General features: G+C 39.9%; 1 protein-coding gene across 15 annotated transcripts in view; it reads left to right on the top strand.

The window, feature by feature from the left end:
* The window catches only part of PPFIBP2 (PPFIA binding protein 2), a 91828-nt gene that overhangs the window by 35494 nt on the left and 43598 nt on the right, over positions 1 to 12736 (top strand). For 2 of the 15 annotated variants that reach the window (XM_041423246.1, XM_041423244.1), the window contains exon 1: positions 7320 to 7490. The exons of the other annotated variants lie outside the window; for them this stretch is intronic. In XM_041423246.1, coding sequence (XP_041279180.1) covers positions 7443 to 7490 — 48 coding nt within the window. In that variant the 5' untranslated portion in view covers positions 7320 to 7442. Of the gene's footprint in view, positions 1 to 7319; positions 7491 to 12736 lie in introns of those variants that run through there. 15 annotated transcript variants of the gene reach the window in all.

The following is a 12736-nucleotide window of genomic DNA, read 5'->3' as shown; positions in this document are numbered from 1 at the left end:
GAAAAGGGAGCAGCAGAGCCTGCCCGGGACAGCGTAGAAAAGCAGTCATTCCATAAGCATTCATGTTTATTTTTGCCAGCTGGAAACCTTAGATGGGTTCTGTTTTCTGAGAAGGACTCAGAGTTGAAAGCTGAATATCCCAGTCCTCCCTGAACTGATGATGCAAGGAAGGCCTGAACTGGAAAATCTGGTCCTCTCAGGGTTCCCCAGATGTTTCAGGGCAATTCAGAGGACCCAGAGCCAGCAGAGAGGTGCCCTTCATGAGTTCAGCCATTTAGGAACACCAGAGAATGCCTTGGAGACAGCGGAGCAGCTGGTGTACAGAGCTTGCATGGAACTTTTCTAAACCAGGCCTAATTTTTCCAATGTTCTGTGGTTGCTTTGTCTGGGAAGAACCAACCCCATCACCTCTGACTATGCCTGCTCGCTGCAGAGCTCTCAGGAGAAGTAAGAAGGTCTCCTCTACGTGAAGAACTGATGGAAGTTTAAAAGAGTTTTGCAGTGGATAGGGCTGATTTAGATCGCTTTCTTAAAATGCCATTTTCTTTCAGCCTTGTAATGATCATAATGTTTAACAGAGCCACCCTAAACTAGAGTGAGCAGAAGTGCTTAAACAGGATTGAGTTCTGCCCTGAGGCTGAGAGTACTCGTGGAAGACAGGTGATATCCCTGCTATAACGGGAATATCATAAATATTATAAAATAACTGTATTTTATGTAAGTTTTCCAAGATTTCAAGGTACTCTACTGACATACATGAAGTTTGCCCTCAGGTGCAATCCTCAGCTATCCACACCTTGATGCTGTCAGTGCAATACTCTGTAGGAAGCCATGGTTTTGTACAGAAATTGCAAGTTATCCTTCAAAAATACAATTTATTCAGTTCCATTTGTACATGTCGCGTTCAGCTCTTGGCTTCTGTGCCTTCCTTTGCACTAAATGGCTGAATATCCCCTTAATTCATCTTTCCTTTTGTGTCTGATGCTATGCATGGAGTCCCTTTTCATCTCACCTTCTGATCTTTTACTGCAATCCCCAGCTGCATTACTTTTCACTGATTTGAATGCTGCACACTGTATTCATTTAACAAACACTCGTGCATAAATGCATTTTTCAAGTGGAGCTACAGGAAACCTTGGAAAATATTTTCAATAAAGTAATTAACAGAGGGATTGGTAAGGGGGAATTGTTTCCTTAAACAATTGTGTTGACAGAAAAGGTGTAGAGGTTACATAGAGAAACTGGAGAAAAAACTTCATTTTAAAAGGTCCCTGTATTGATTTGGAGGCATTATTTGTATAATAGAAGAAGGGCATAACTTTGAAATATTTCTCTATATAGCTCCTATTCACATTTCACACAATTTGGATGGATAGGTTGACTTACTGAAATTTGCTAAATCTTACTTGTTATGACAAACGTAGAAATATTGTATCCACAACAAAGTTACTTCATTCTCTTTTGGATTAGTATGCTAATAACATGAAATTAAATATTTTTTCAGCATTTGTGACAATTTAAAAATGGAGAAAAAACTCACTTATTTTGGACAAATTTTGTAAACATGTTGGCATCCTGTTCTTTTCCAGAAGTTGGAAACAATAGCCTTAATTTTCCCCAGTAATGAAAGAAAAAAATGAAACACTTAATGCTTAAGAAAAAAAAAATTTTTTTGAAATTTTTAAAATTTTTTTAGAAATTTTGAAAATTTCTGGGATTTGAAGCCAGAACAACCTATAAATTTTTGATGAAAAGGAAGACCTAGAGGACTGCTCTGATTACTCCTATTCCTTTGCCCTTTAATTTCCCAGGAGATTCAGAGACAACAGAAGAACAAGATTGACCATTTGCATTTGTGCTGCATCATTTTTTTTTCTTAATACTTAAGAAAAAATTAAAAGAATATTTGTATATTCCTTATCAAAAATAAGGACTTTTAAAGGTGTATCTGCAGCTTATTCTATTTGGGGGGAGTGGGGTTTTGCTATTTTTCCATTCTGAAATTTAGAAGAGAAAATCTGATGTGCATCATCGCAAGGAGTGGCAAACTGTTACCTGTCATTGTATTGGTGTGGATGCAAATATTTGGGAAATATCCTGTTTCAAATGTCTCACATCCTCATCTGTTGCAGGTTTAGTAGTTTCAGCAGTGCTTTGAAGCATTTGAGACAGGAAACTAAACCTGATTTATTGTAATGTGTTGCGTGGTAGGATGAAAATAAATATCTTTAACTATTTTCTTTACGTACCAGTGTACTCTGCATATAACTGGGGGAAGTGTGCACAGTGATGTTGATGCTCTGTTAAGCAGAAAATATTTTTTTAGATTTTGTGTGGAAACAGAGAACTCAGGTTTCTTATGTAAAAAAAAAAAAAAAAAAAAAAAAGGCACAGTTCCTGTAGAGCTTGGGCTGGAGAAAGCATTTCAGCATATGGTGGGGAATGTGTGGAACTGCCAAGAATGTGCAAGTGTCTGTGGATGAGTTCACAGACAGTAAGTTCATCTCAGAGCCAGCAATCCATCCTTCATGCCAGCCAGGGGAAGGGAGCTGCTCATTGCTGGAGCAGTGGCCGGAGGGGACGTGGCAGTGCTGGGGACAGGGAGCTGGGAATCGCCCCAGGGATGGCAGAACCTGCTGCAAGAGTTACCACCATGGAACAGGGTGAGGGTGAGCTAATGGGAATCCAAGCCTGTTTAACCCTGAGGCAAGTCTGATTCTTGGTTTTAATCAACAAATTAAGGCCTTAGGATTGAGTGTGTCTTATGCTGGGAAAGGATTATTTGTTTGTGCATCTGCAAAATGTTATTTCTTGTCTGTTTTCCAGGATACTATTTATTTTTCTTTAAATTATCACAAGCGTAAACAAAGCAAACGTGCTCATCTACAGAATGCAGGGTATTTTTTTTAATTTGGTTCCAAGAGTTTCTTCTTTCTCTGTCACGTAGACATTATCACTCAGTCACAATTAATACTCTAAGAAAAAATTTCTTGCTGGAAATACTTCATCTAGATTCCTGAAGTGAGTTTTGCCATGAGAAAGGGATTTCTTCCTCCATTGTCTTCTACACAAATGGCCTGTTTCTCTATACACAAGTATTCCCATATTTTCGCTCTCTTTTTTCACTCTGAAGCTCTCACATTTTTCTGCACCATGAGAATAACACGTGTGAATTGGCACACTGAAAACATTTTCCCATTTAAAATCTGGTCATAATCCCTTTGTTTCCAGAGCAGCCCAGACACTAGGACTGGGGGAAGAGAAAAAAATTTTAAAAAACATATGCAGAGGAAGAGAAGTAGGAAAAGTTGATAATAATTCTTAATATTTATTTATTTATTCTTTTATTATATTAATTTAATTAATAATCTTAACGAACTAATAATTTACTAATAGTAAATATTACCACTAAATATATATTATTTCGTTTAATTATGTTAATTTAATAATATTATTCATTAAATAATATTAAATCTATTATTAATAATTAACATAATAATTCTTGGGAATTAGCAAATTTTTGCAGCATGGCCATACTCACTGGGCTCCCCTGATGAGGCTGAGAGGATGCAAACCTGGACACTTCATTTCTTGGCCTAAGAGAGGACGTGTAAGTTCTTCTAGTGTTTTCAGAGGCTGATGGGATTTGAAATTTGTAACCAGAACAATCTCTAAGTTATTGATGAAAAGGAAGACCTGGGGGACTTCTCTGACTCCTCCTGTTCCTTTGCCCTTTGATTTCCCAGGAGATTCAGAGACAACAGAAGAACAAGACTGACCATTTGCATTTGTGCTGCACCAAAACCTATATTTTATCACAAATAAAATGTAAAATTGCTAAAACAATGCTAATAAATATAATTTTTTGAGTCCATGGGGCCCGACCTGGCTGGGAGAAAGAGGGGGAAAAGTGGTGGAAAAGCAAACAGCTTTGTGCTTCTTCAGCTCAGTGTTGGTAGAAGAGGGAAAACACCAGAGAGTGCCTTTCCCTCCAGAATTCTAAGAGGATTTCTGGGTGTTTTTTTGTCTCTTCATAGCCTGGAATGGAGGGACATGAGAAGTGCAGCTGATCATTTAAAGCATTTTTGCTCTCAGTTTCAAAGCTCTTGCAGCATGTTTGTTTACTATTTAAAAGAGGCTTCAAGCCTTGTTTGAAGTATTTGACATGCTGACTAAAAGCAATGGCTCAATTAGCTGAGTGGATTTTGTTGGTTGTGTATCAGCACAAAAATGTAAAATTGCTAAAATTTCTTGGGCTGGCACCTTTGGTGTTCTGCAAATGGAATTTTTAGTCCAATCAAGTCTGTAGTCAGCAGTTTTCTGTGGAAGTATGGAACATCAAATAAACCCTGAGTTATCACACAGCTTATGGAGGTGGATTTTGTTGGTTGTGTATCAGCACAAAAATGTAAAATTGCTAAAATTTCTTGGGCTGGCACCTTTGGTGTTCTGCAAATGGAGTTTTTAGTCCAATCAAGGCAGTAGTCAGCAGTTTTCTGTGGAAGTATGGTACATAAAATAAACCCTGTTGGGTTATCACACAGCTTATGGACCATATAAACTTTGCTAACTTGAAACATTTTACTGCCCTACATTGCATTTGTATTGCCATAATGTGTGTGTTCTTTTATTTCTGGGGACAGCACTGGAGAAGACAGACAATTTGATGGGCAAGAGAGCAGAAGCTGGATCAGCCTCTCTCTGGGGTAACTCTTGGGGTGGTGACTCTGTAGTGGAAGTGGGTGGGCTTTTGCTTCTTTGTTTTTTACCTCTCCACTGAACCAGAAACTGCTGCTCAGTGAAGAGCTACACATAGACATGAATTTCCTGAAAATAAGAAAAACATACAGTGATAACCCGATGAAGCAATGCTGAGAGTGCAACGTGTTTTGCTTATTTTCCCACTGCCCAGAGAAGCTAACCTGCTTTCCCAGTGAAATGGAAAAGCATTCTAAGCAAATCTGGGGCAATGGATTTGCATTCAGCTGGTTTCTGAGAGTTTCAGGCCAAAGATCAAGCAGGATGTAAAGTTCAGTATGCAGGTGACAGGCTCCCAGGGAGCATGTGACTGTCTGGAATGTATGCTGTCAACATTCTGGCTGATAAGATGCAGAAAATTCAGACACTCACCTTTTCATCAGGGAGAATGACTAACAGGAATCAAGTGACAAGGTAGAAGTAAGGTATGTTGTCATTTTTAATGCTTTTCAAAGGGGAAATGGATGCTACCCTAAATGGAGATGCTGCACTGGGGCACGAGGATGTTCAGTAACACAGTTTTTCTGTAGTTTTTAAAATTAAAAACACAATCATTAGCTGATAAAGTGTGGTGGAGTGTTTTAAGAGAGGCATTTCCTTCTTCCCTGAATAAGACTGAAATGGGAGTCTTAGAGCCAGTGTTTTCAAATGGATGAAATGTGGAACTTTAAGGCACCACAGTGGTGGTATTATGGGATATGCAATGCTGTGAGGTAAAGTTGGATGTATTTTCTAATCTCCATGATTAGATAACAATGTTTTTTTGGGGAAAAAATGCTTTATACTCTTGGGCATTCATGTTTAATGTCAAGACAACCCCTATTCAGTCTCCAGCTAGTCAGCCATGACAAAAGCTGTCATGCACAGGGAAATGTACTCTATTAAGTAATTACTTTTTTTTTTTTAATGCACTATTGATGATGTATTAAGATCATGACAAAAGCTGTCATGCACAGGGAAATGTACTCTATTAAGTAATTACTTTTTTTTTAATGCACTTTTGATGATGTATTTTTTTCCAGATAGTATTAGCTATTCAAGAAATAACTGCTCCCGTCCACTTTCAGACAGCATAAAATAAGTATATTCTATGCTCAGGGCAACCCAAGTCAGATCTGTCTTGTAGCATTGCTTTTGGAAACAGGCAGTTCTTTTCTCCTCACTTTTACTGGTGATTTTAGGTATCCCAGAACCTTTAGAAACCTTGTAGCAGTGACTTGCTAAAAATTGTCATGTTTTTCTTTTCATGTGACTTCAGGTAAGAGCAGATAATAAATGCATGAAGGGAACTGAAAGTCTAGACGATATCCTTCCCTCTTACCTTGTGTTGTAGGAGGTTCTCAAAAGAGCTCCATTGGGTCAAAAGGACCAAGAACGGTTGAAATATTAAAAACCTACATCCCCTTGAATAAATTTTGTCACATATCTGTGGCTTCCCCAGTCTGGAATGTGGGTGGGTCCCTAGGAAAGGCTTTCTACAGCTGCAGACCTTGAGTCCTTTGTGTATAACACCAGCACCACAGGCAGCTTTGGCTCTTCCCAGCTGCTGGCTGAGGGCTCCCTAAGCCCAGGGCTCAGTCTGGCTGTGGGATCTGAAGGCAGTGAGGAGATAAGCAAATGTTCCCCAAAGGTTCCATGGGGGCAGCTGCCTTTGAGTCTGAAGAGGCAGTTGTGTCCTTGTGCTGCCTGGGTTAAGGCCAGAGCCATTTTGAACTAGGGGGAGAAACAACACTGGAAACTGGAGTTTACTGGGAAAAATTAGAAGTTAAGGATAACTGCTGTGTGGAGACACTAGAGGACACCGCAATAACAGGCAACATTTTAAACTTCCCTTCTTGCCAGAGCAATGCGTTGCACACGTATTTATCTCGGTGTTGCAAGTTTGAAAAGTTGCTATGCTGTGAGATTTCAGCTTCAGCAGGAGCAGACAAATATCTTGGAAGGGTATCATCGTCTTCTGTTAGAATGGAAAATCGCCTCTTTGGCAATTGCAGTATTTATGGGATCATCATCTTATTCACAGGATCGTCCTTGAATTCCTCCCCTTTTATAATGCCTTTTGAGAGGACAGGCAAGTAATTCAAAGAACAGAACTTATTTTTAGGTTTAGTCTGAGCCTGAAATAAATTGAGAAGGCTGAGTAGTGTTACGATAAACAGGGAGCAGAACAGAGACAGGAAATAGGGGGTCTTTGGTAATGAGTTCCAGCCACTCTTGAAACAGAAAGCCAGGGAAAGCACTACTTGAGAATAGTTTCTCAGTGACAGCTTAATAATTTTTAGCTTGTTATTCAGCATTAAAGGGGAACAGTTCCTGCAGATTTATGTTGTTCTTGAAAGATCCCTTTTTAAAGATCATTTAGCAAGTTATCTTTTTTAAGTTTTTAGGGTTGCGTTGTTCTTGCTGCAAACCGATCTGCTGTTTAAAAAAACCAGATGTTTGGGGGGGAGCCTGAAGTTTATACAGTTGCCTGTTGTATATACATCTGTGAGAAGCCTTTGGGATAAGACTGTGGGACGGGGCAAGGGATTCTGCTTAAAATATGACCAGGCACTAAAAATTTCAGAAGCTGAGGGTTGAAAGGGGAAGAAATCACAGCTACATCCTGTAGAACAAAGCAGAGCGCTTGCTTCCAAAAGTTTCTTTTAACCCTGGGAATGTGACTGCTGAGATGGGCCCAAAGCATGGATGGTGAGATTGATATTTACAAGCACTTCACGTGGCTAAAGAGGGTAAGTGATCTGCTGGGCTTTGTCTGCTCTTTCTAAATGCACATTTTAGCAAAATCTCAGCGAGAATTCTCTGCTTGGCGAAAAGAAACTCATTCAGTGCCTCAGACTTTAAATGGTGTGAGTTTCTTCATGAGAGGTGCATTAAAGACGTGCCTTGGTGTAGGAGGAGGAGGCTTAGGGCGGAGGGGGGGGGGAGAAAATCAGCTGTCTTTGTCTTTAAAAATGAAACTCTAGGATCAAACTTTGAGCAAATGGCAATAGATTCTGGCAACTGCTTGTGCCTTCCGGGGATTGCAGTGCAACAAAACAAATCCTGCATGGTAACGTACAGCAAAAGAGAGGAGAGGCTCTTGTTTACCATGTTGTGCTTTGAAGGGAAAAGTTTCCTGCACCAGCTCTCCACTTAAGTGATTCTTCATCGGGGTAACTGTATGAGACCTCTCGAGATGCCTTTGTCTCGGGTAAAAATGGTGGTGGTTTCCTTCTGTGCCTGTTACTCTGCTAAAAAGATGGGGGTTTTTTAAAGGCAAGGCTGTTAATTTTGTTGATGAACTGCCCAGACATGGATTAACTGCATGAAATTGTCTTTGTCTTCCTTTTTTTAAAAACAAGTAGTTTTGTGCCGTTCTCTTTTCAGCTTGAAAAAATAACTTTGTTTTTGTCAGCTTTTAGATTTTTTTTTTTTTTATGATCTGAGTATTTAGTTTTCAGTGTTAGAAAAATCCATGAATGGGATATGACTAGATCTCTCAGAATAGGCTGTTTTTTCAATTAGAATATGGATTTGTGTGTCACGAAAGAAAGACATTCTCTCCTTATTCTTTTAAAATCTGTTTCAACCTGTGTGTGCTTTTCCTGCAAATTCTTGCCTGTCTATATGTATGTACACATGAATACAAATGTAAGTGGTCTCTTGGGTTTTTACTAGCTGTGTAAACACAAAATATCTGTCAATTCTAATGTGAAATGTGATTAGGAGCATTTATTTTGGGTAATTTCTTGAATAAGTGTAAAATATTAATGATGGGTTGGTCTTTAATAAGAGCTAGAGAATCCTGAAGTTAATTTACCAGATGTTTGCATCAGATTCTGGAAACTCACATTTCTGGAGTGTGTCTGTGGAGGGGATTAAATGGGAAGTGAGCGGGTAGTGAAGAGGCAACAGGAAATAGCTGCTGGTAACATTATACTCTTAGTTTAACCTGTGCTCTGGGCAGTTAAAGCTAATTACCTCTTCAAAAACCTGTCTTTGGAGCTCACTTATTAATTTGCTATTTAAATGGCGTTATGGACACAGCATGTCTGCCACTCCTGCTTCCAGAAATTTCATTTCTGTGGAGACAGGTTTGCTAACAAAAAGGTGAATAAGGTCTGCTGCCATCAGCTTGAGGGCTGTGCTCATGGAGAACACGGCGTTCAAATGTGGCACGAGGTTTTACAGGAATTAATAATGCTCCTGCTGTTGCTGCATGTAATTCCCTTTATGTCAGGTACATAAAGGAGAATATCAATACTGCTGCTTTTCCTTGCAAGCTCTTTAAAGGGGTGAGCACATGTGAGGGAAGGGAGGAAGACTGAGTGTGATCTTGCACTCTTCCCAGGAGAACTTTAAGCAGTCTGCTCCCAAATTCCTTTGACAAGTGATTTAGAAACCAAAAGAGTTGAAACAATCTGAGCTGCTTGATCAATTCTCTCATCCAAGAATCCCAATGTCTCAGATCTGGCACTGACTGTTACAGCACATAAAGATTTCAGTTCCTGCAATCATAAACTGCTGCTCTTTGGCTGATAATAAAATTATGAGTTGCTTTCAGAGTAACATGTGGCATTTAACAGAGAATAACTGCAACAGACTTCCATAAAGCCTTGGTGAAATATGCCAGAGCTGGCTCAAATTTCATCATTAGCAGAAATCACTTCAGAGACCCAGATGGGTTTTGATGCCGCAGAGTTGGCTAGGCTGGGTTTGTGTGGTATCTGTGGCTTGGACTGGGTTAGGGCAGCAAACAAAAACCAAAATCACGAGATCCAGGCGGGCAAAACAACAGATACAACTTCTATTTTCAGATGCTTATAATGGGGGGTCTGGTTTTAAGCAGAAATCTTGTAACATAATGTATACAGTGGCATCTTGCAACAGCAGCAGGGGAAAAAACATCATTTAGGTCGAACTGAAATCGTGTGTCACCACACTTCAGTTCTTTCCACTGGACTTTATTGGTGTCAACATGACCTGTGGAACTGCTGGGCCAAGAGTGGCCAGAGGGATGGACAAAGTGGGCAGCAAAACCTGAGAGCACGTGGACAGAGCCAAGGAGAGAGGACAGTGGAAATTCCTTATGGAGAAACAAAAAATTCCTGGTGTATAAAAAAGACTTGAGATACCCCCCACTGCCTGGAAGTGTCTAGTTTTTAACAAATATTCTTCTGTTCTCCCAAGGGACTTGGGTTAGAGGGTTCACATACAATTTTGTGTCATTCTGTTGCTTTATACTTATCTCTCCACCCACCCTTAATTAGAGGATACCATTCCAGACAAAAACAGTACAACCCATATTTTGGTACGTAGACACGCAGTTATAGCCCAAAATGATTAACATAAATGCTAATATTCCCTGCAAACTGTGTGGCACAGAGCTGATGGCTGGCCTGAAATTTGTGTACATTGGTTTTATGCCTTTCTTTTTGTTCTGGATGAGATTCTTCACCTGTACAGCAAGAGGTGGAGTGATCAAACCCATGATGTAGCCATTAAATTCAAGATATTGAAGGTGAATCTTGAGGCTTCTCTAAGGATATTTTGTTTTAAGACATGCAACTGTCTGGAGGAAAAAATAAGTATTAGTTTTTAGAAAAATTATCCAGATAAAATAAAAATATTTGTTTAAAAATTAATTTGGTTTAAGGACTACCAAAATTTACCTATCTCTGTCCTTTCTTAATTTCAGACTGCACTGTCAGCTTTTTTCAAGTGTCTGCTACTTTCATTTAAGCAACCAGTAACAATGGCAAATAAAACATCCTGCTGTTGATTTACTAATTGCCTCCAGATGAAAGGCAGGAATTATAGATCCAGAAATTGTGTTCCAGCCCTCTCCTCCTCCTCTGAGGTAACTGAGGGAATGCACATACATTGAGATGGGTGTGTATCTGAGGTAGCGCTAACATGCCAAGAGATTAAATTTTTGCTTCAAAAGTCAGATGCAAATAAAAATGTTTACTGTGTAAGCTGCTCACTCATCATAATTCAACTCCTTGTGACTCAGACCATAATTCTAGTGACCAAAAAGAGTACTACAGAGGTGGAAAGACCATAGACTTCTAAAGGTTGTCAACTCCAAATAGGCAGGGGAGAGTCTGCAGTGTGCATTTTCCTGTGTTAGAATACAGTGCTGAGGTCTGGGTGCTACTTTGTGCTAAAGCTGCCTGGGCTCTGCTGGCCATCCTCCTTGTTTTCACCTTCTGAACTACAACAAAAGGCAACACATCAAGCATGTTCCTAATCTTCCCCATTAATACAAGTATTGTCATTATCACAGGCATCCTGTGTTGTATTTGCAGGAACCCTCATGGCAGGGAGGAATGATGAATCTGACTCCATGTTCTCAGAAGGCTAATTTATTATTTTATTATATTAAAGAATACTAAAGTATACTATACTAGAGAATGCAGAAAAGATACTTACAGAAGGCTAAAAAGATAATAATGAAACTTGTGACTCTCTCCAGAGTCCAACACAGCTTGGCCATAATTGGCCAATAAGTCAAAACAGCTCACATGAAACCAATGAAACAATCACCTGTGGGTAAACAATCTCCAAACACATTCCAGAGGAGCAAGAAACAGGAGAAGCAAATGAGACAAAATTGTTTTCCTTTTCTCTGAGGCTTCTCAGCTTCCCAGGAGAAAAATCCTGGGTGAAGGAATTTTTCCAGAGAACGTGAATGCCACGATCCTGTGCAAGTATTGGTGGAGCTGAAGGTGATTCATGTGGCTAAGGAAGAGAGGAGGGCTATGGCATAATCTGTCTCCTCGCAGAGGCGGGTGTCTTGTTGAAAAAGCTCACAAATCACCACTTTAACTGACTGCCAGGTTTCTTTTCCCAGCTCCTCCCCGCTCCACAGCCCAGGATGAGATCCATGGTGTTTGTGACAAATTTCTGAGTCACAGCTTGCTGACCAGCTTCAGAAGTTGGAGGAGTTAGGATTAAAATTGGCTGTGTTGGAGATTCTTGGTGCTGAAAAGGCACACCTGAGGAGAACATCAACTGACCAACGTGTCTTGTCATATCCTTTGAAACTTTTGCTGATTATCCCCATTTTAAATCAAAGCTACTGAATTGTTCTCCAAAGTCTGATTTTGTGTGTGTGTGTGTCACATGAGAAGGAAAATTCAAGCCCTTTTCTTGGAAGAGGACTCAGTAATGACTGGATCATGCAAGGGATACTTAGATCTTCCCAGCAACTGTCCAATATTATTTTCATATTAAATCAGTGAGCATATTCCAAGGAGAGATAAAGGGTTTGGAGGGTAAAAGCCCTGTGAGAAGCAGTTGAGGGAGCTGGGAGTGTTCAGCCCGGAGAAGAGGAGGCTCAGGGGAGACCTTACCACTCTAGAACTGCCTGACAGGAGGCTGGAGCCAGCTGGGGATCGGCCTCTCATCCCGGGCAGCCAGGGACAGGATGGGAGAAATGGCTGAAGTTGTGCCATGAGAGGTTCAGATTGGATGTTAGGAAAAATTTCATCACAAAAAGGGTTGTAAAACACAGGAACAGACTGCCCAGGGAAATGGTGGAGACACCATCCCTGGAAGAGTTAAAAAATATATAGATGTGGTACTTGAGGACATGGTTTTAGGGTGAAAATGGTGGTGGTGCTGGTTGGACTCGATGATCTTAAAACTCTTTTCCAGTCTTAGGAATTTCATGATTCCTGTAGGCAAAGTATTCATGGCATGCAGTTGATTTTTTTTATCTGCAGTGGTACTGCCATCAGCATATTTTTAGCTACCTTGCCTTAGCATATCTTTCCTTCTACTTTGTTATCATAAACTTTTTTACGTGTTTTGTGCAATCTCTCTCATTCTTTCATTGGAAGAGGCATAGTTAACATATTTGGCTCATAATTTGTCAAGGCCAGGTAAGAATTTTTGTTCTTTAATGCTGGATCTTCTGAAGTAACAACTTTATAGGAAATCCTGCAAATTCAGCCTTTTAGACCTGTGCAACCACATGACCAGTGTTTAT

Source organism: Onychostruthus taczanowskii, unplaced genomic scaffold, assembly GCF_017590055.1.
Source record: "Onychostruthus taczanowskii isolate IOZ18803 unplaced genomic scaffold, ASM1759005v1 scaffold76, whole genome shotgun sequence".
Taxonomy (NCBI): Eukaryota; Metazoa; Chordata; class Aves; order Passeriformes; family Passeridae; genus Onychostruthus; species Onychostruthus taczanowskii.
Note: the sequence above shows the minus strand (reverse complement) of the source record. Positions and strands in the feature narration are given on the sequence as shown.